This window comes from Schistocerca nitens, chromosome 6, assembly GCF_023898315.1.
Source record: "Schistocerca nitens isolate TAMUIC-IGC-003100 chromosome 6, iqSchNite1.1, whole genome shotgun sequence".
Classification (NCBI taxonomy): Eukaryota; Metazoa; Arthropoda; class Insecta; order Orthoptera; family Acrididae; genus Schistocerca; species Schistocerca nitens.
In genome coordinates this window covers 137,426,580-137,450,973 of record NC_064619.1, presented here as the reverse complement: position 1 = coordinate 137,450,973, position 24,394 = coordinate 137,426,580, and the positions used below count along the sequence as shown (strand labels likewise).

Genomic DNA, 24,394 nt, shown 5'->3' with positions numbered 1-24,394 from the left:
AAGTACTCAAAGACTTAAAAGCTGCTAGAAAGTACATTAAATTATTAAAAAACATGATTCAGCTTCTTACTGAACACGCTGAAACCTCAGTATTTAGGCCAAAAACATCATACTCTGCCAACAGCACAGAAAATGAAGTAGGCCTAAATATTTACTCTGATAGCCATGGATGCGGTCTTGCGGAAATTCTCAATAATCATCATGACTTAAAAGCCTACAGTTGTGTAAAACCAGGCGCTCCAATGCAGGAAATTATAAAGGACATCATAAAAGACAACAAAAAAAGCACAAATCGTTATATTTTATTAATTGGAGGTGCCAATGATGTGTACAGGAATGAGTTACTGAATGCTGTGCGCGTGTACAGGAATGAGTTACTGAATGCTGTGCACAACTTCAGGAAATTTCTGGATGGTACTAAGAAGCAGAACGTGATTGCCACTAGCATTCCTTGTAGACATGACCTTATCCCCACTTCGTGTGTAAATGCTGAAATTAGGGAAGCCAACTCACAATTTCAGGAAATATGCAAAATGTATCCAAATACAAACTTTCTTTGTACAGATTTTCTTAAGAGAGACTGCTTCACGAAACATGGGATGCATCTGAACAAAAAGGGCAAGAAACATTTGTGTGGGAAAATCAGTGAAATGTTAGAGAGAATGAACAAACATAGTGACAGCATGTCATTGCCATTAGCTCCAACAGTTTTAAAGCAAGCACCAGCAGAAGTATTTCTACAAAAAATGCTAAAAGCATCAGAAACAATCACAGCGACAACAACAACAAAAGCAGCAACAGCAGCTACATCAACAGCAGAGCCACCTCTGCTACCAGCAACGGCAACAGAATCAATGGTAGCTGGACCAACTCCGCCAAAAGTAGTAAAAGCATCAAGAATGGTTCCACTAACAACAACAAATGCAGTAACAGCTCCATCAACTGCAGAGCCAGCCCTAATACCAGCAGGAAAATCAACAGCAAAAGCAACAGAACCATCATTAGCAACAGCAGAACCATCCACAATAGCAGCAGAATCAACTCCAACATTAGCAGAACCAGTACTGTCAACTAAAAAAACTTCAGACAGCAGATGGAAGCCAGTGCCTCCATCCCATCTAAATAATTTTTTAGTGGAAACCAGAAAGAGGAGGAAGCCCACAAGAGAAACAGAGATTTGACCTTATTTAAGTCGGTAAAGCAGAGAAATCTGCAACAAGGTATTTACAACTTTAAAATAATCCACCAGAATGTACAGGGCTTGAGAAAGAAATATGAACAATTAGACGTGTTTGTAAATTAAACTATGGCTGATGTGCTTGGTATTAGTGAACACTGGCTATCTGATGCCAAATTAGAACTTTTTAAACCTCTAAACATGGTACTAGTAATAAGTTTTGCAGATCCACTATCAGAGGTGGGGGTGTATCAATGTATGTAAAGAGCACATTTGATTTTAATTCTGTAAATGTAAGTAAATATTCATTAGAAGGAACAATTGAATTATGTGCAGCACATATAAAGATACCAAATGATGAAATTTACGTTATATGTTTATATAGACCACCAGGTGGAAACTTCGAAGTTTTCTTAACAAAGTTTTGTGACATGATAGAGAATGTTTTTATATCACACCTGAACAAGTTAGTAATTATAGGAGATTTCAACATAAATGTATTAGCAGATAAGTTACACACTAGACTATTCAAGAATACTCTGCTTGAATATAATGTAAGATACCTGATAAACACTGCAACCAGGGAGACTGAAACATGCCAGTCTGCAATAGATAACATAATCACTGGTATTCGTCTTTACGATCTTACATCTTCTGTTATTATAAGTGCTTTGTCAGACCACCATGCAGTAGAACTAAGTGTGCACATAAAAAAGGTTCCTACACACAGTTGCTATAGATATATTAGGATGAATACAGACCAAAATATAACTCAGTTGAATAATATGCTAAGGAATGTGGATTGGAACAGTGTTCTAATGACACTTCATAGTTATGGCAAATTCTCAAGTGAACTATTCTACATTCTTAACCAATCCTGCCCATTAATAGAAAAAGAGAATTCAGTCACATGCTGTAACCTGAAACTGGATATCAAGTTCAGTCACTGAGGCTAGAGAAAAACTAAGATGGTATGAGTATGCTATGTTAAATGACTTGAGCAATTAAAAAAAAAATTAAAAGAAGAGTTCAAAAAGTATCAGAAATACTATGTAGACCTCCTAATTTCAGAAAAACAGAAATATTTTGAAACCGTCATTCAGAACTCAAATAATATCTCCAAAACATCATAGTCACTAGTAAATAGAGAAATAGGTAAATCTGGGAACCATACAACTGAAAATCACTTGCTGATAAACGGCACAATAGAAACTGATCAGAATAAGATAGCAGATATATTTAACAATTACTTTGCTTCTGTTGGCTCCAGCATAAACAATCAGCTTAAAAATCATAAATACAAATTCAGAGGAACACCAGTGTCAGGAAGTATATGTTTGATGCCAACAAGTGAAGAAGAAATAATTAAAATAGTGAGTAGCTTAAAGAATTCCCATGCAGCAGGATATGATGGTCTTAGTCTGGACACTCTTAAGAAATGTATACATAAAATTGCATCACCTTTATCAACAGTTATCAATTCTCATATGGAAGATGGTCTATTTCCAGATGAGTTGAAAATTGCCTGAGTTGGGCCTATTTTTAAGAAAGGAAACAGGAATTTAGTAGAAAACTTTCAACCCATTTCTGTTCTTCCAATAATATCCAAAATCTTTGAGAAAGTAATATACATAAGAATCTGGAACTTCCTGGTATGCAAAAAAGTGATTTCTAAGGGGCAGTATGGGACCGATGACCGTAGCAGTCTGGTCCCTTTAATCCCCCAAACCAACCAAACCAACCAATCTAAGGGGCGGTATGGGTTTGTCAAGGGGTCATCCACCATTACAGCAGCATCCAACTTAATCGAAGGTGTCACTCAAGCAATAGATAATAAAGAACATGTATGTAGCATCTTTCTAGACTTACAAAAAGCATTTGACTGTGTTGATATGACCATATTGCTGGACAAACTGTGGAACTATGGCATTCGAGGCACAGCCCATAATCTGACGAGGTCCTACTTGACAAATAGGAAGCAGTTTGTGTCTATTAGCACTACAGAGGGAGCATACAATTCAAACACCACTGACATAAATTTTGGTATTCCACAGGGGTCAATATTAGGACCATTTCTTTTTATTATCTATGTAATTGATATTCAGTCCATAACAAACCATGCAACAGCTATCTTATATGCAGATGATACCACGTTAATATGCAGCAATCCAAGATATTCACAGCTCGAAGTGGAATCCAATACTGCAGCAGGCTTAATTCTGCAGTATTTTAATGAAAACAAACTAAAATTAAACACAAATAAATCTGTCTGTATTGAATTTGATCTTGGGAGGCAAAAAAATCATGAAAATCAAATCTTAATGGGTGACGAATACATTAAAAAACAATACTCAACCAAATTTCTTGGCCTGACACTAGATGCAGAGTTAAACTGGTCTGATCATGTAAATGATATTTGCAAAAAGCTATGTACTACCATATATGTCCTAAGAAAACTGACACCTTTTTGTAACATCACCACTCTGAGGCAAATATATTTTGCACTATTTGAATCCCATCTAAGTTATGGGATAGAGGTATGGGGATCCAGCAGTGAAGGTAATATGACAAGTGTACTTACCTTACAAAAGAAGGCACTTAGAATTATGGGAAAGAAATGTGCCAGGGAGTCCTGCAGAAATTTGTTTAAAGAATTTAAAATACTAACTGTTCATAACCTGTATGTGCTGAAGATAATCATTATGGCAGTAAACAGTAACAAAACACTTAATAAAGAAATACATGATCACAACACTAGAGGTAGAGAGAGACCCCACATCATCTCTCATAGAACAACACTTTATGAGAAAAGCCCTCACTATGCAGGCATAAAACTACTGAATTGCTTCCATCCAAATATCTCCAAATTGCCCATTACAAAACTACAAATGAAATTAAAATTATGGCTCCTAAACAGTCCTGTATATTCAATACATGAGTTTCTAGATTTAGTACACTCGTATGATGGAAGACCATCTATCTAAAAATATATGTAATCTCATATCTTAGACTGTGTCACAAACTGTAAATATTTGAATATCAGATACGAATACTGTGTTACAAACTATAGATTCCTTAATCTAAGTATGGTAATAACAATTTTTTTAGGTATAGTCCATATATGTAACTCTGTTCTCTCAACTAAATTTAGAAAAAGTTGTGTAGATAAAAGTGCCAGCCAATAATATGTAACACTAGTAAGTAAGGCTCTGACTTATCCAGAAGACTGGAACAAAAAACACCTTTTTTTTTAATCAGTTGATGTTGGATCAAAATAAATAAATAAATTCTTTTTGGTAGTCTAAAGAGCTTTTGGCTAAGACAAAAGTTACCCCAGAAAATAATTCCAAATTTCAGTTGTGAGGCATCTTTCTGAATGAACTCGTGGAGGCTATAGAAGCAGTGGTGAGTGAAATATGCCTTAGCAGTTGACTTGAAGTTTGCCAGGTCATTTACTGACTTAATTCATGGGTGGAGTTTATTATAAATAACTTTCCCATAATATAGGGTTGCTTTTTTTTATTCAGGGTGTTGTTGTTGGGCTCTAGAGGAAAGACTCCTTTTTGCCTGGTGTTATAGGACTGGATATTTTCATTTTTCTCAAAGAGAGTGGTATTTTCCATTGAATATTTTTTCACAAACATGGTTATCTCATACACATATATACATGGAAGTGGGATGATTTCTAGCTTTTTAAAGAGTGGTCTGCAGGTTTTTAGTTCCATTGTACACCTTCCATTGTTCTTAAATTCTTGTTTGTAGTCTAAAGAGCTTTTGGCTAAGGAAAGAGTTACTCCAGAAAATAATTCCACATTTCAGTTGTGAGTGTAAATAGGCATTATACACAGTTTTCAGAGAATCTTTGTTGCAGCATCCCTCTAATATTCTCCTTAAGTAGCAGGTAGTGCTTAATTTCTTACAGACTTTTTCAATATGTGTCCCCCATTTAAGATTATCTTGAAGCCATACTCCTAAGTTCTTAATGTTGTCTACATTCTTAACGTCTTTGATATGAATATAATAGAGGGAAACATTCCACGTGGGAAAAATATATCTAAAAACAAAGATGATGTATCTTACTGAACGAAAGTGCTGGCAGGTCAATAGACACACAAACAAACACAAACATACACACAAAATTCAAGCTTTCGCAACAAACGGTTGCTTCATCAGGAAAGAGGGAAGGACAGGGAAAGACGAAAGGATGTGGGTTTTAAGGGAGAGGGTAAGGAGTCATTCCAATCCCGGGAGCGGAAAGACTTACCTTAGGGGGAAAAAGGACAGGTATACACTCGCACACACACACATATCCATCCGCAAATACACAGACACAAGCAGACATTTGTAAAGGCAAAGAGTTTGGGCAGAGACGTCAGTCAAGGCGGAAGTACAGAGGCAAAGATGTTGTTGAAAGACAGGGGGTATGAGCGGCGGCAAATTGAAATTAGCGGAGATTGAGGCCTGGCGGATAACGAGAAGAGAGGATATACTGAAGGGCAAGTTCCCATCTCCAGAGTTCTGACAGGTTGGTGTTAGTGGGAAGTATCCAGATAACCCGGACAGTGTAACACTGTGCCAAGATGTGCTGGCCGTGCACCAAGGCATGTTTAGCCACAGGGTGATCCTCATTACCAACAAACACTGTCTGCCTGTGTCCATTCATGCGAATGGACAGTTTTTTGCTGGTCATTTCCACATAGAAAGCTTCACAGTGTAGGCCCCCTACAAACCCTTTCACCTGACTCCATCAACCTCCTGACTCCACCAACACCCCGCATCCCTACCTTCTACCTTCTTCCTAAAATTCACAAACCCAATCATCCCGGCTGTCCCATTGTAGCTGGCTATCAAGCCCCCACAGAACGTATCTCTGCCTACGTAGATCAACACCTTCAACCCATTACATGCAGTCTCCCATCCTTCACCAAAGACACCAACCACTTTCTCAAACACCCGGAATCCTTACCCAGTCTGTTACCCCCAGAAACCATCCTTGTAACCATTGATACCACTTCCTTATACACAAATATTCCACACGTCCAGGGCCTCGCTGCGATGGAGCACCTCCTTTCACGCCGATCACCAGCCACCCTACCATAAACCTCTTTCCTCATTACCTTAGCCAGCTTCATCCTGACCCACAACTTCTTCACTTTCGAAGGCCAGACATACCAACAATTAAAGGGAACAGCCCTGGGTACCAGGATGACCCCCCCCCCCCCCCCCCGTACGCCAACCTATTCATGGGTCACTTAGAGGAAGCCTTCTTGGTTACCCAGGCCTGACAACCCAAAGTTTGGTACAGATTTATTGATGACATCTTCATGATCTGGACTCACAGTGAAGAAGAACTCCAGAATTTCCTCTCCAACCTCAACTCCTTTGGTTCCATCAGATTCACCTGGTCCTACTCCAAATCCCATGCCACTTTCCTTGACGTTGACCTCCACCTGTCCAATGGCCAGCTTCACATGTCCGTCCACATCAAACCCACCAACAAGCAACAGTACCTCTATTATGACAGCTGCCACCCATTCCACATCAAATGGTCCCTTCCCTACAGCCTAGGTCTTCGTGGCAAATTAATCTGCTCCAGTCCGGAATCCCTGAACTATTACACCAACAACTTGAAAACAGCTTTCGCATCCCGCAACTATCCTCCCGGCCTGGTACAGAAGCAAATAACCAGAGCCACTTCCTCATCTCCTCAAACCCAGAACCTCCCACAGAAGAACCACAAAAGTGCCCCACTTGTGACAGGATACTTTCCGGGACTGGATCAGACTCTGAATGTGGCTCTCCAGCAGGGATACAACTTCCTCAAATCCTGCCCTGAAATGAGATCCATCCTTCATGAAATCCTCCCCACTCCACGAAGAGCGTCTTTCCGCTGTCCACCTAACCTTCGTAACCTCTTAGTTCATCCCTATGAAATCCCCAATCCACCTTCCCTACCCTCTGGCTCCTACCCTTCTAACCGCCCCCGGTGTAAAACCTGTCCCATGCACCCTCCCACCACCACCTACTCCAGTCCTGTAACCCGGAAGGTGTACACGATCGAAGGCAGAGCCACGTGTGAAAGCACCCACGTGATTTACCAACTGACCTGCCTACACTGTGAAGCTTTCTATGTGGGAATGACCAGCAACAAACTGTCCATTCGCATGAATGGACACAGGCAGACAGTGTTTGTTGGTAATGAGGATCACCCTGTGGCTAAACATGCCTTGGTGCACGGCCAGCACATCTTGGCACAGTGTTACACCGTCCGGGTTATCTGGATAGTTCCCACTAACACCAACCTGTCAGAACTCCGGAGATGGGAACTTGCCCTTCAGTATATCCTCTCTTCTCGTTGTACACCAGGCCTCAATCTCCGCTAATTTCAATTTGCCGCCGCTCACACCTCACCTGTCTTTCAACAACATCTTTGTCTCTGTACTTCCGCCTCGACTGACATCTCTGCCCAAACTCTATGCTTTTACAAATGTCTGCTTGTGTCTGTGTATGTGCGGATGGATGTGTGTGTGTGTGCTAGTGTATACCTGTCCTTTTTTCCCCTAAGTCTTTCCGCTCCCGGGATTGGAATGACTCCTTACCCTCTTCCTTAAAACCCACATCCTTTTTTCTTTCCCTCTCCTTCCCTCGTTCCTGATGAAGCAACCATTTGTTGCGAAAGCTTGAATTTTGTGTGTATGTTTGTGTGTCTATCGACCTGCCAGCACTTTCGTTCAGTAAGTTACATCATCTTTGTTTTTAGATATATTCTTAAGGTCTTTGTCAGATATCTGAATCTGAACAGTTTGCTCACCTTTTTTCACAGTACAGAAATTTAGTTCCACTGTCTTACTTGCATTTATTACCAATTTTTTGTGACCAAACCAGTTTTCAATTTTGTTCAGTGTCTCTGTTGTAGACTTCTGAAGCATTTCCATTTCTTTCCCACTCACTAGCACACTTGTATCGTCAGCAAACTGGATGACGTTCTCGCATAATGTGTTTAGGTCATTGACATATAACAGAAATGGAAGAGGTCCCAGAACTGAACCTTGTGGCACTCCATATTTAATGGTTTTATTGTTTGAATAGTATTGAGTGAGTTTGATGAAATTTTGATGTTGTACCTAAACCACTTGTTTTGGACCACTTAGATATGACTTTATCCAGCTGTTAGCTGTTCCTCTAATCTCCATGTTGTCAAGCTTAGGCCTACACCAAAAGCCTTAGAGAGATCTAGACATATTCCAATGACATTTTTGCCATTATCTAGTTTTTGAAGTACTTCACTTAATAGTTCAAAAATTACTGTATCAATTGATCGGCCTTTCCTGAAACCATGTTGCACTGTGGATAGTATTTTGTGCTCTTCCAGAAAATCTACTACTCTTCTTTGAAAAATTTTTTCTATGATTTTTGAGAATACAGATAGTAGAACAATGGGCCTGTAGTTAGCCACTTCATCCTTTCTACCTTTTCTGAATAGTGGTTTGAGCTTAGCTGTTTTTAGGCATGATGGGAAAATTTTAAAGTTCTGATAACTGACAGTACTTCCTTCTGGGTTGTTGGAAAGAGAAACAGTGAAGTAGGATTTATGTTGGTATTTACAGATGTTACTGGGCAGTTTGAATTGCAAGGTTTGATTTCAGTGATTAACTGTTCACTTATATTACTAAAATAAGTGTTGAACACATTTGCTGTTTCTTTGGGATCATTAATTTGTTTGCCATTACAATTCAATTTAATATTGGAATTTTGAGGAGAAACATTGTCAGTTTGCTGTTTCACTATACTCCACACAGCTTTCATTTTGTTATTGGTGTTATTTACATAGCAGTCATTTGCCATTACTTCAGCTTCTTTGATCACCGTCTTAAGTATCATTTTATAATTCTTGAAATATGCAAGGAATTCATTGGATACAATGGAAGACTTGGAGATCTCATATAATATTTGCTTTTCAGCTCATGACTTTTTTTATACCTGTTGTCAACCAGCAATTTGTTCTGTTAAGTCTACTACACTTGATTTTCTGATTTTTAGCTGGAAATAACTTGTTAAAATAATGTGTAAATATATCCATAAATATGTAGAACTTCTCACCTGTGTTTTCGTATCTGTGCATTTCAGTTCATGTTTCCTTCTTTAGTAAATTCCTAAAGTATTCAATGTTTTGATTGCTGAAGGTTCTTCCTATTTTTATTGTTTCTGTTTGTTTGGTTAAGTTTGGCAGTGAAGATATTTCAAGAAGCTGTGCATAGTGGTCACTGAAACCTGTGTTGAAGTTTCTAACTGCATATTCATGGCTTTCCTTGTTTATCAGTATCATATCAATAGTGGTGCTGGATACACTTGTAACTCTCGTAGGGGAATTTATAATTGGGAGCAGGTTGTATGTTGCACAAATAGCCGTAAGATAACCTCTATCTTTTGAAACTTTGTTAAAGTCAATGTTAAAGTCTCCACATATTATGACTGCTTTGTTTAGGTCCCTGATACTGTCAAAACTACCTTCAAGTTGGTTAAAGAATATTTTTATGTTTGAGTTTGGACTTCTGTGCAGGTAAATGATGATTGTTTTTATTGAAGTTAGTTCCACAGCAGAGATTTCAAAATCACCTTCTTTTCCTAAATTTTCGAGAGATTTTAGGCAACTTACTGAGACTGGTAATTACTAGTAATGCACACTCCTGTTTATAAAAAATTATCATATATTTCACATGCAGGGAACAATGTCTCAACTTGATTTCCGAAATTGTATTGTTAGAAGCAGTTAATTACATGAAAGATTTTGACACTAAGAACGAACAAGATGTGTTCTTACAAGGACAACCTGAAAGCATTGCCATAAAAAGATGAAGAAGAAGGAAAGATAAGCCTAGTACTAGGGCAGCTATGTTGACATAGTATGTTAAAGATTCACAGAAGCAGATAGAGGTATGTAAGGAAGCCTTCCTCATTATTTATAGTGTTACTGAATCCAGGATGAAGAAGTTGCTGCTTCGTGGCAAGTCTCCTAAAGACCAATGTGGAAAACACAATCCAGGCAACATAAAAGAGGCTGATATACTTGCTTCTATTCATGCCCATATTCCATCATTTCGAACTATGGAAACACAGATGTTTTCCTCTTAAACAGTGAACTAACTGTGAAAAGTATGCATGAAATGTTTCTTGTCAAATATCCTGATAGTAATGTCTCTTACCACTATTATCACAGATATTTCAATAACCATTTCTGTTTGAGATTTGGTAGGCCCAGTGTAGATACATGCATTACATGTGAAGAACTGAATGTTAAAGTGAAAAGTGGTGCACTTAATGATTGTGCTAAACGTGTAGCTGCAGCAGAACTTGTAGTTCACAAACGTCGCAGCAAAAAGTTCTACAAAACACTAGAAGATGCAACCAAGTTATGCACTGAGAGAGAGGATTTTCTTGCTTTAAAATCTGACTACACGCAAAATGCGTGCTTGCCTAAGATTCCAGTTCAGGACATGTATTGTTATCGTCAACTGAGAATTTCAGTTTTCTCTGTGCATTACATGAAAACTAATTCAGTATCCTTCTACATCTACTATGAGGGGCAAGTTAAGAAAAGTCCAAATGAGGTACGCTGTTTTCTCCTCCGTTATTTCAATTATTTCAATACCTGTGTCTCATCTAGTGTTAAAGAACTCTGGTTGTTTTTTGACGGCTATCCAAGAAAGAATAAGAACAACACTCTCATCAGGTTTTTAATGGCTGTAAGTGCTCAGAGGTGTTTTTTGAACATCAGACTTCTTTTCCCTACCACAGGACAGTCCTCTCTGCCAAATGATAGGGACTTCACAGTAGTGAAAAGATGACTGAGGCATGTGGACAGACTCTACACAATGAAGGACGTGTGTGAACACATAGTCAGCTCTAGCGCTAAAGGAAATTTTACAGTTACAATCGTTGAAAATGAGGATGTTTATGATTACAACAACTGGTGGCTGCATTATTACAAAAGAAATGCCAGTTCCATAGAGACGTCTGTTAAGGATGTTCCTAGAGGTAAAAAGGTATCTTTCCCTGTTTCAACTTTTATGGAATTCTGATTTTCTGCAGAACAGATCAGAATAGTTGTGTCAAAACCATTCATAGGAGGAATAATTCAACATTCTTTCATCCTTGGGCCAACATATCCACACATCCCAGAACCAACATTCTTTCATCCTTGGGCCAACATGTCCTCATGTCCCATAACTATCACACAGACTTGCTCATCCAAATGGCATGTGTCCAATCAATGAAAATAAAATTAAAGATATATGCAAAATGCTCAAGTACATTCCTGACTGTAATGAATCCAAAGGATTTTATGAGAAACTTGCAGCTTGGGAAACAAAGATAAATGAGTAAAATTGCAATTTCGTTTTGGAAATTTTGTCCTGTATGTTTATTTCCCTGGATGATTTACTGTTCTGTGTATTCTGAATGTGTTTTTGAATAAAGGAAATACATTATTATGTGTATATATTCCAGAATTTTATTACATAAGAAGCAAAACTGAAGTTAATTTGAGAAACAACTTAAGTCTTCTTTTTTAAACCAAAATTAGAACATGAAGGAAGTACAAGATCATGCTTTAGTAATGACAGTCTTATGTAGTTTCGATGTATGCAACATATAATGCAATAATTTAGTGCAATATTCCCTTTAGTAAGATAATAGACAATAGACAACTGTTGTTTCTGAAAATGTACCTCTAGGGACTAAGGCCTAAGTAATTTTGCAAATTCATGATTCACATGTTCCTCCATGTGTAGATATTTTTCTACAGAAATGAGATGTCATAACATAACCCTGTATACTTGTGATTGCTAACATCTCATCAATTGGCCAATGTTCACTAAAACACATTACAAATACTTCTTTTAATTGATCTGACAGTAATACTTCTAGCTCATTAATTTTGTTTTGCAATGACTGCACATTTTGATGGACAATTATAAACTAGGGGTTTCTGCTTGGCATATCTGATTCATCACTTACCTTTATTTGTCTCTGCCTTCCTTTTGTTTTTATCTGAAGAACACTTCTGGGATGAACTATGGAGGTGCTGTCTTCATCTGTGGCCAGTAAATATCCTCACTTCTTAATGGTGGTTGTCTTGCTCTACCAGGCTGAGTCCCCTTGCTGCTGTTGGAAGGATGTACAGGAAGCTGATAAATTGTTCTATTCCTTAGAAGTCTTTCTTCAATTATTTCACTAACACAATCACAAACAAACCTTTTTCCTTCATAGTTCAAATGCATTCCGTGCTTCGTGTGCAGATTTCGATGCAGCTTGCTTATATCCAGTACATCGCACTTAGCATATTGAGAATACAGTTTTCTTATTTTAATGTTTGTTTTCTGAATTTCTTTGTTTACACATTAACTATAAATTAGATTATGCCTATGAGGCAGTGTGCCAACTACTGTGTTTCTGCATTTGTTAGCTTGTACAAATTCTGCAGCGTTTTCATGCAAACCTCTGCTTCATTGTTTTGCCACATCATTTCAACCCATTATACAGCCGATAAAGTCAATTTCCTGCATTAATTTCACCTGAGAGTTAGCGTGTACAACATTTTTACATCCCACTCCTGGTTTCACTACACTGGTTCATTGCTATGTCACAATTTTTCTCATGGAGCATGCTGGATAGATTTCTGCCGTGCACTGTCTGTTAGTAATAGTACATTACACTTCTCCCCTATCTGTTTTTGTTGTTTACATTTTTTGCATAAACACTATTCATTTTCAGTTCACTGATCTTTATAAGTTCACACTCATTTGGAGAGTCGTTATCACAGTCACTTGTTTGCAAAACATCTTTGTTTTTATCAGAAAATGTGACCATTTTAGCAGAGTTGGTGGGGAGGCTTGCGTGCCTCAACGATACAGATAGCCACTGAGGGGTCTCTGTTGAGAGGCCAGACAAAAGTGTTGTTCCTGAAGAGGGGCAGCAGCCTTTTCAGTAGTTGCAGGGGCAACAGTCTGGACGATTGACTGATCTGACCTTGTAACACTAACCAAAACGGCCTTGCTGTGCTGGTACTGCGAATGGTTGAAAGCAAGAGGAAACTACGGCCGTAATTTTTCCCGAGGGCATGCAGCTTTACTGTTTAGTTAAATGATGATGCTGTCCTCTTGGGTAAAATATTCTGGAGGTAAAATAGTCCCCCATTCGGATCTCCGGGCGGGGACTACTCAAGAGGACGTCATTATCAGGAGAAAGAAAACTGGTGTTCTACAGATCAGAGCGTGGAATGACAGATCCCTTAACCAGGGAGGTAGGTTAGAAAATTTAAAAAGGGAAATGGATAGGTTAAAGTCAGATATAGTGGGAATTAGTGAAGTTCGGTGGCAGGAGGAACAAGACTTTTGGTCAGGCGAATACAGGGTTATAAATACAAAATCAAATAGGGTTAATGCAGGAGTAGGTTTAATAATGAATAAAAAAAAAATAGGAGTGCGGGTAAGCATAGTGAACACATTATTGTGGCCAAGATAGACACGAAGCCGATGCCTACTACAGTAGTACAAGTTTATATGCCAACTAGCTCTGCAGATGACGAAGAAATTGAAGAAATGTATGATGAAATAAAAGAAATTGTTCAGATAGTGAAGGGAGATGAAAATTTAATAGTCATAGGTGACTGGAATTCGGTAGTAGGAAAAGGGAGAGAAGGAAACGTAGTAGGTGAATATGGATTGGGGGTAAGAACCGAAAGAGGAAGCCACCTGGTAGAATTTTGCACAGAGCACAACTTAATCATATCTAACACTTGGTTTAAGAATCATGATAGAAGGTTGTATACATGGAAGAAGCCTGGAGATACTGACAGGTTTCAATAGATTATACACTCCTGGAAATGGAAAAAAGAACACATTGACACCGGTGTGTCAGACCCACCATACTTGCTCCGGACACTGCGAGAGGGCTGTACAAGCAATGATCACGCGCACGGCACAGCGGACACACCAGGAACCGCGGTGTTGGCCGTCGAATGGCGCTAGCTGCGCAGCATTTGTGCACCGCCGCCGTCAGTGTCAGCCAGTTTGCCGTGGCATACGGAGCTCCATCGCAGTCTTTAACACTGGTAGCATGCCGCGACAGCGTGGACGTGAACCGTATGTGCAGTTGACGGACTTTGAGCGAGGGCGTATAGTGGGCATGCGGGAGGCCGGGTGGACGTACCGCCGAATTGCTCAACACGTGGGGCGTGAGGTCTCCACAGTACATAGATGTTGTCGCCAGTGGTCGGCGGAAGGTGCACGTGCCCGTCGACCTGGGACCGGACCGCAGCGACGCACGGATGCACGCCAAGACCGTAGGATCCTACGCAGTGCCGTAGGGGACCGCACCGCCACTTCCCAGCAAATTAGGGACACTGTTGCTCCTGCGGTATCGGGGAGGACCATTCGCAACCGTCTCCATGAAGCTGGGCTACGGTCCCGCACACCGTTAGGCCGTCTTCCGCTCACGCCCCAACATCGTGCAGCCCGCCTCCAGTGGTGTCGCGACAGGCGTGAATGGAGGGACGAATGGAGACGTGTCATCTTCAGCGATGAGAGTCGCTTCTGCCTTGGTGCCAATGATGGTCGTATGCGTGTTTGGCGCCGTGCAGGTGAGCGCCACAATCAGGACTGCATACGACCGAGGCACACAGGGCCAACACCCGGCATCATGGTGTGGGGAGCGATCTCCTACACTGGCCGTACACCACTGGTGATCGTCGAGGGGACACTGAATAGTGCACGGTACATCCAAACCGTCATCGAACCCATCGTTCTACCATTCCTAGACCGGCAAGGGAACTTGCTGTTCCAACAGGACAATGCACGTCCGCATGTATCCCGTGCCACCCAACGTGCTCTAGAAGGTGTAAGTCAACTACCCTGGCCAGCAAGATCTTCGGATCTGTCCCCCATTGAGCATGTTTGGGACTGGATGAAGCGTCGTCTCACGCGGTCTGCACGTCCAGCACGAACGCTGGTCCAACTGAGGCGCCAGGTGGAAATGGCATGGCAAGCCGTTCCACAGGACTACATCCAGCATCTCTACGATCGTCTCCATGGGAGAATAGCAGCCTGCATTGCTGCGAAAGGTGGATATACACTGTACTAGTGCCGACATTGTGCATGCTCTGTTGCCTGTGTCTATGTGCCTGTGGTTCTGTCAGTGTGATCATGTGATGTATCTGACCCCAGGAATGTGTCAATAAAGTTTCCCCTTCCTGGGACAATGAATTCACGGTGTTCTTATTTCAATTTCCAGGAGTGTATAATGGTAAGACAGAGATTTAGGAACCAGGTTTTAAATTGTAAGACATTTCCGGGGGTAGATGTGGACTCTGACCACAATCTATTGGTTATGAACTGTAGATTAAAACTGAAGAAACTGTAAAAAGGTGGGAATTTAAGGAGATGGGACATGGATAAACTGACTAAACCAGAGGTTCTACAGAGTTTCAGGGAGAGCATAAGGGAACAATTGAAAGGAATGGGGTAAAGAAATATAGTAGAAGAAGAATGGGTAGCTTTGAGGGATGAAATAGTGAAGGCAGCAGAGGATCAAGTAGGTAAAAAGACGAGGGGTAATAGAAATCCTTGGGTAACAAAAAAAAATATTGAATTTCATTGATGAAAGGAGAAAATATAAAAATGCAGTAAATGAAGCAGACAAAAAGGAATACAAACGGCTCAAAAATGAGATCGACAGGAAGTGCAAAATGGCTAAGCAGGCATGGCTAGAGTACAAATGTAAGGATGTAGAGGCTTATCTCACTAGGGATAAGATAGATACTGCCTATAGGAAAATTAAAGAGACCTTTGGAGAGAAGAGAACCACTTGTATGAATATCAAGAGCTCAGATGGAAACCCAGTTCTAAACAAAGAAGGGAATGCACAAAGGTGGAAGGAGTATAGAGAGGGTCTATACAAGGGCAACATTCATGAGGACAATATTATGGAAATGGAAGAGGAGGTACATGAAGATGAAATGTGAGATTTGATACTGCTTGAAGAGATTGACAGAGCACTGAAAGACCTAAGTCGAAACAAGGCCCCGGGAGTAGACAACATTCCATTACAACTACTGACAGCCTTGGGAGAGACAGTCCTGACAAAACTCTACCATCTGGTGAGCAAAATGTATGAGACAGGCGAAATACCCTCAGACTTCAAGAAGAACATAATAATTCCAATCTCAAAGAAACCAGGTGTTGACAGATGTGAACATTACTGAACTATCACTTTAATAAGTCACAGCTGCAAAATACTAACGTGAATTCTTTACAGACGAATGGAAAAACTGGTAGAAGCCCACCTCGGGAAAGTACAGTTTGGATTCTGTAGAAATATTGGAATACGTGAGGCAATACTGACCCTACGATTTATCTTAGAAGATAGATTAAGAAAAGGGAAACCTACGTTTCTAGCATTTGTAGACTTAGAGAAAGCTTTTGACAATGTTGACTGGAATACTCTCTTTCAAATTCTGAAGGTGGCAGGGGTGAAATACAGGGAGCAAAAGGCTATTTACAGTTTGTACAGAAACCAGACAGCAGGCATGAGGGGCATGAAAGGGAAGCAGTGGTTGGGAAGGGTGTGAAACAGGGTTGTAGCCTCTCCCCGATGTTATTCAATGTGTATATCGAGCAAGCAATAAAGGAAACAAAAGAAAAATTTGGAGTAGGTATCAAAAGAAATAAAAACTTTGAGGTTCGCCGATGACATTGTAATTCTGTCAGAGACAGAAAAGGACTTGGAAGAGCAGTTGAATGGAATCGACAGTGTCTTGAAAGGAGGATATCAGATGAACATCAACAAAAGCAAAACGAGGATAATGGCATGTAGCTGAGTTAAGTCGGGTGATGCTGAGGGAATTAGATTAGGAAATGAGACACTTAAAGCAGTAAAGAAGTTTTGCTATTTGGGGAGCAAAATAACTGATGATGGTGAAGTAGAGAGAATATAAAATGTAGACTGGCAATGGCAAGGAAAGCGTTTCTAAAGAAGAGAAATTTGTTAGCATCGAGTATAGATTTAAGTGTCAGGAAGTCGTTTCTGAAAGTATTTGTATGGAGTGTAGCCATGTATGGAAGTGAAACATGGACAATAAATAGTTTGGACAAGAAGAGAATAGAAGCTTTAGAAATGTGATGCTACAGAAGAATACTGAAGATTAGATGGGTAGATCACAGAACTAATGAGGAGGTATTGAATAGAATTGGGGAGAAGAGGAGTTTGTGGCACAACTTGACTAGAAGAAGGGATCAGTTGGTAGGACATGTTCTGAGGCATCAAGGGATCACCAATTTAGTATTGGAGGGCAGCATGGAGTGTAAAAATCATAGAGGGAGACCAAGAGATGAATACACTAGGCAGATTCATAAGGATGTATGTTGCGGTAGGTACTGGGAGATGAAGAAGCTTGCACAGGATGGAGTAGCATGGAGAGCTGCATCTAACCAGTCTCAGGACTGAAGACGACAACATCCTTGTTGACAGAATGAGATTTTCACTCTGCAGCAGAGTGACAATCTCATTCTGGAAACATCCCCCAGGCTGTGGCTAAGCCATGTCTCCGCAATATCCTTTCTTTCAGGAGTGCTAGTTCTGCAAGGTTCGCAGAAGAGCTTCTGTAAAGTTTGGAAGGTAGGAGACGAGATACTGGCAGAAGTAAAGCTGTGAGTACCGGGCATGAGTCGTGCTTCGGTAGCTCAGATGGTAGAGCACTTGCCCGCGAAAGGCAAAGGTCCCGAGTTCGAGTCTCGGTCGGGCACACAGTTTTAATCTGCCAGGAAGTCAACATTGTTGTTCTTTATGCAGTTGGAAAACTTCCTTTATACATCACTTTTATCCACTTGGACGATTTATTACTTTTGATTTGCATCACTTCATTTGGTTTTGGCTTCGATCATAACCCTGATTTTCTCTCTTGAGTGAATCAATATTGCTTCTTAAAGCACTGACTATTAATTCTAAGCTTGCAATTGATTCTTTTAGCATTGTTATTTCAGCGTTACAATTCTTACAAACTCCATTTTTAACCACATAACTATAACTATTTCTCAAGTTAGAATCACACACTTCCACTCGCGGCACTGCCAAAATGGGGCTCCACAGCAGCCAATATCTACGCGTTCAAATATTAACCCAATGTCATGGTCCATTACTATTGCACTGGGCACAGGATTATTGAGATTGAACCACAGATCAATGGAAATGTGTTACATGGTCAGATGAATCATGTTTCATCACACCAAGTCAATGCACATATCGAGATACACTGTCATCCAGGTGAATGACTGCTTGAAACAAGTACCACACCATGGATGCAGGCCACCAGGGGCACTGTCACGCTGTGTGGTACACTTACCTGGGCTACCATGACACCTATGGCAGTAATCAAAGGCACCATGACAGCTGTAGGTCATGTGAACATTATTGTGGACCACCTGGATTCATTTTTGCTTGATGCCTTCCCCAATAATGATGGCATCTTCCAGCAGGACAACTTCCATGTCACAAAGCCAGAATTGTGCTAAAGTGGCTTGAAGAGCATGATGGTGAACTCATGTTTAAGTCTTGGCCACCAATTTTGTCTGATTTGAACCCAAGTGAACACATCAAGCACCAGCTCTGCATCCACAAACCAACAGTCTAATTTACTGGAATTGCATTACCTGACTTTAGACATCTGGTGACACATACCTATGGAAACCTACCAAGGACTTGGCAAATCCATGCCATGCATAATCTCTGCTGTGTTGCACTCCAAAGGTGGCCATAATGCTTTTGGCTGGTCAGTGTGTGTAGTTAGTTGACATAATCTTGCTGGAATAGCTCTACATTCTTTTTTTTTTCCTTCTTCTTTTTCTCTGGTATTCAGAACTAAAGAGAGTCACTGCTGACATTAATCAATAACCTGAGGATTTTTTTCCTAACATACAAATAGAGCTTTAGCATCAGATTAAACGGTTCCACTTTAGGATCTAGAAAATAATTGAAAGCCTACATGGAATTTAATGTTCTTTGTCTCTCAAACTATCTTTTATTGTCAACAACAGACACTGAAAATGATTATGGTACTGGACATGAATGTAAGAATGACAAGGAAATACCTTTAAAACATGTTTGTACAGAATAAATTTTACATTAACCCAAATACTGTCCATAAGAAAGTGAGGAGTGCACATATGCAAAATACGTCCATCCAAGAGTAAAACAGGGGAAATAACTATCTTACTATTTATGAAAATATTTTAGTTACTTATTCCAAAAATCAACATAGAGAATATGATTACATGAATGATGAATATTAGCTATTTCTAAGATGTAAGTAAATGTTATTTATTTGCAACCTTACATTAGATGGTTTCGGAAAATTCAGAAGCTTCTGCAATGTATATAGTAATTAATGCATTAATGTAATCTAATATTATTGATTTGGAGATCTTGAGCATTATTTTTATGTTACTAGCAAATATTAGTTTTGTACACTCCTAAATTAATTTTGGCAGAGACTTTAAAAATATCAGTAACAGAAGTGGTTCAAGTTCCAAACGTTGTATTTTTATTTTCTCATAAAAGGATTACTTTCAATTCATTTGAAGGATTGATATAAAATATTATGCTCTATTATAGAGACCAGAATCCAGCCTATCTAGCAAGTATGGTACTCTATTTTTTACATAACATTTTTTAATCAAGATTAACAATTTCAGAGAAAGGTCTGTGCAAATTTGCAACCTATACCACAGAAATAAACTAGCATCTGATGCAGAAGTGGGAAACAAAGAGTACAAATAATAAAACTGGACAATACATAACTGATTAAATGATACTAATGTTCTGGCCATGCAAACCAACGAGAAACTGCGTTAGAGACAGTCAATTTTTTGTGTATAGAGTGCTCATATCACTATGCCACATTGCATAATTTGGCATTTTACATGATTGGGATGCTGTCACTCCTCAATATTGACATAATAGTCATTTACAATATGGACAAGACACAACACCAATGCACCTGATTGTGTCCAAATTATATGTTCCCCTTGCATGGGTCATTCCAATAACTAAGCTGTGCATACATTCAGATTTTCACGTGCCACTGTGTGAAGAGAGTATCACAATGACTTAATTAAGAAGAATTTACTGCTGTGAGGGTCAACTACAGTGAGGAACAACATGTTGATTCCCACTGACTGTTATGGATTATAACAGCAGACAGATGGGCCATAGTTTAGAAAAACACTCACCAATTCAGTGCTTGGCATTAGCAACAACAGTCAGTGTGCAGCCATACCAGACAGAGGCACCTACTTGCTGTAGGGTACGGAATGCCATTGCCATCCACTTATAATTCTCACTGCATGTGGTGGGGCACAATAATTCAGTAAAGGCACCCGCCCATTTGACTGGGGCACAGTGAAATATGGAATACAACGGGGCTCGGGGCTTGGTCCCTTACTTTTCCTAATCTTTATCAATGATGTGCCATGGTGTGTGACACAAAAAAAGCAAACTTCATCCTATTTGCAGATGACACAACCATCATGATAGAGAAAGAATGAAACTGCAGTCTAGAGAACTCTGCAACCACTATATTCAAAAAAATCTCTAAACTGGTTCACTTCTAAATGGTCTGTCTCTCATTGTTAACAAGACAATTCACTCAGTTTCAAACAGCAAACAAAAAACTGGAAAATATTAAAATAAAATGTGGTGGCAAAGTAATATTGAGAGTTAAGTCTTCCTGGAATTACACATTAAACGATACTCTAAACTGGTCAGTTCACATCATCCACCTTTGTAAAAGACTGAATTCAGCAGCATTTGCCGTTCATTCAACTTCTTCTGTTTGTGACTTGGAAACAATCAAAGCTGTGTACATTGGATATTTCCATTCACTTACGATACATGGCATAATGTCCGGGGGAAACCAATCACAATCAAATAAAGTCTTTAGTGCACAGAATAGAGTCATCAGAGTTTTGGATATAGGCACCCTCGATGTTCTTGCAGAAACTTATTCATACAAATGGGGATCCTCACCATGCCATGCCAATACATTTTTCCACAATTAAGCTTTGTGAACAATAATCACACAAGGTACAGAACAAACAGTGAATATCATGATATACGAAGTAAACACAATCTTCAAAATAAAATAAAAAATCTCAGCCTGGTACAGAAAGGAGTACATCAGTCAATCATAAAAGTATACAATAAACTCAAAGTTCTTATTAAATCAGTCATTGGGGATAAGACTAAATTCAAAAAACAGCTAAAACTTTATCTTTTGAATAGTTCTATCTACTTCTTATGGGAATTTTTGACAGTGTGTAATAATTAGTGAAATGTGTTTAATTTTAAGCATTCCTATAAGAAATGACTATGTAGCACTGTGCATGAATTGTTGACAGTGGATTTTATATGTTTTAGAATGTAAGCCGTGTAATTTGTTTGTGTAACCATCATTACTACTATAGTCTATGTTGTTAATTGAACTTGAACGTCATGTATCTGTTTACACATGTTTTAGATTGTAAGCCTCATGACCATTTACATATGGTTATTATTGCAATAATGTGATGTTATTATTCTAATAATCTGACACATTCTACATCCTAGTTGTACACTCACATTAACGATCCATGGAACTCAAAAATAAATAAACAAATAAATAAAACACTAAAGATTACACTGGGGTGTTTGATACATGCAAAAAGGCCATCAGCATTGATGATTCACAGTAAACTTCAGTATACACCAACAGCAAAGTACTGGGGTCAGGCAAACATATGAAAACACTGCAAGAAATGAAATTCTGGTCAAGCCTGCAGGTTGCCCCATTGTATTTGACTGTAAATGGCACCTGTGCAATGTCCTCAATGTGTTGCAAGTTTCAGTTGTGACCAGAATAGCACTCTATGTAGTTGTGAATGCAATATGTCACAGCTAAGTTATTCAAATGTTGGCAAATTGTTAGTGCTTGTGTGCTGGGTGCTTCTGAGGGAGATGATCGGGTTAGTTACATCAAACAACTCCCATTTAGCAGTAGTTCATTTTTCACCCAAACACAAGCAAGGCTCACAAAGAACTGGACATGGCTGAAGAGACCAAAGATAATCTTAGCTTAGTTCAAAGATGGGGTACGGAGTACTCTTGAGAGGCCGAGGGGAAGGGGGGGGGGGGGGACTATGGCATCGGCAGGAGTGGTCCACGGGAGCTGGACCACGGTCAGCTCGACAACGTCGTCAGGGAGCTGTGTGGGTAGATGCCATGAAGGAAGGTTCGACCACCGAACATGGAAGACATTGAAGCGAGCCGCGCGTTGTACTGGGCGTGCTGATCGTGTGGCGACAGGTAGGCCGCCGGTTTGCGGGTGGAATGGAGTGATAATGACAGTGTCTCCGGTGGGCGTGGCGAACACACGAAGCATGTCCAGGTCGATGTCGGGCGGGAGGGAAACACATTTCACCAGGTGGCAGGGAATGGCGGAGGTTATGTCATGAGCACTGGATGAAGAGAAAAAAATGATGAACAGTGTATAATTGTGCAGTATTATTGAGATGTCGTGGATTATGTCCGGGGGGACAGGCACAAACACCTCGAGCGAGGGCACATTCAAGATGGGGGGGGGGGGGGGTGAGAAAACTCAACAGGGCAAGGCAGGCGACCGTGGAGACATCAAAGGGATGGGCGAAGGGCCCAGCAGCGAGGGCGTGATGGTAGGTAAGCTTGACGTGGGGAGCATGTGGTCACTCGACGGAGTGCGTGAGACCGGAGTAGAGGGCGAGGTCAGAGGAGAGCTCGATGATTGGAGCTGGAAGTCACATGACCGAGTGTGTAAGTCCGAAGTGGAGGGAGTGGTGGGAGCATTGTGAGTCACGACAGTGAGTGGCGTGGTCGTGGCCTGAAGTGGGGTAGAAGAAGGCTCAACATGAGCAGGCTTAAGTCTCTTGAGAGAGACTGTAACAGCTGAATCTTTCATCTGGATATCATAGGTGTTGGCTGAGCGCAAGAGAACTCAGTACGGGCCGGTGTATGGAGGTTGGAGGGAAGCACGGACAGTGTCATCTCGGAGCATGACGTACTCACAATTGTCCAGAGATTTTGGGACGTGAACCTTAGGGCGGGAGTGGCTGGCGGGCGGAGGGATATGGAGGTTGATGAAGTGGCGTCTGACGCGGTCCATGAAGGAAGGTAAGTCAGACTGAGGGAGAGAAGTGGAAGGGCTTACAAGTTCGCCAGGGAGAACAATGTTCTGGCCATATACGAACTCGGCTATTGTGCCTTTGAGGTCTTCCTTATAGATCACACGAATGCCGAGTAGCACAAAGGGAAGGGTCTCCGTCCATAGAGAGTCGTGGCATCGAAGAGCCGCCTTGAAAGTGTGGTGCCAGCGCTCAACTAGCCCGTTACTTTGCGGGTGATATGCTGTGGTATGGATGCGCCGGATGCTGCAAATGTTACAAATCTCGTTGAACAGGGCCGACTCAAATTGTCTACACTGGTCAGTCGTGATGATAGCTGGATATCCAAAACGCGATACCCATGACTCGATGAAAGCTCGAGCAACAGTTTCTGCCGTAATATTGGGGAGGGGGACAGCCTCGACTCAGTGAGTTGTTCGGTCGATAGACGAGAGAACATAACGAAAGCCGTTACAGGGAGGGAGAGAGCTGACAATCTCAGTATGAATATGCTGCAGAAGCCCAGGAGGGATCGAAAAGGTGCCAAGGGGGGGTGAAGTGTGCTTGTGTACTCTGCAGCGTTGGCACGCAATGCAGGAGTGTGCCCATTGCTGGCAGTCCTTGTTGACATTTCTCCACACAAAGTGCTCTGCTATGAGGCACGTGGACGCACGAACACCAGGGTGAGCTAAATTATGCAATGCATTGAAGACAGCTCGATGGAGCGTGGTTGGGATGAGGGGGCGTAATGTGCCCATACTGTCGTCACACCAGATCTCACCAGAAATGCCGGGAAAGGTGGTGCGGACGAAGTGTAGTGAAGAGGTAGAGTCTGAAATCAGGTTTTGTGTTTCCTCGTCATGGGGTTGGAGGTTAGGCAGTTCAGAGAGGTCTAACAGTGAATGGATGCCATCGACTCGTGAATGGAAATCAGCAACTATATTGTCAGCACCCTTTATGTGTCTGACATCGATGGTGAACTGAGATATGAAGTCCA

The 24,394-nt window shown here is 40.7% G+C and overlaps 1 protein-coding gene across 1 annotated transcript in view; it reads left to right on the top strand.

Moving 5' to 3' along the window:
- The first annotated feature begins 683 nt into the window (after positions 1-683).
- LOC126263259 (mucin-7-like) overlaps positions 684-24,394 on the top strand; it is a 41,254-nt gene continuing 17,543 nt past the window's right edge. Inside the window, exon 1 of the mRNA XM_049960345.1 lies at positions 684-1,061. Within this exon, the coding sequence (XP_049816302.1) occupies positions 684-1,061 (378 nt within the window). The remainder of the gene's footprint in view (positions 1,062-24,394) is intronic.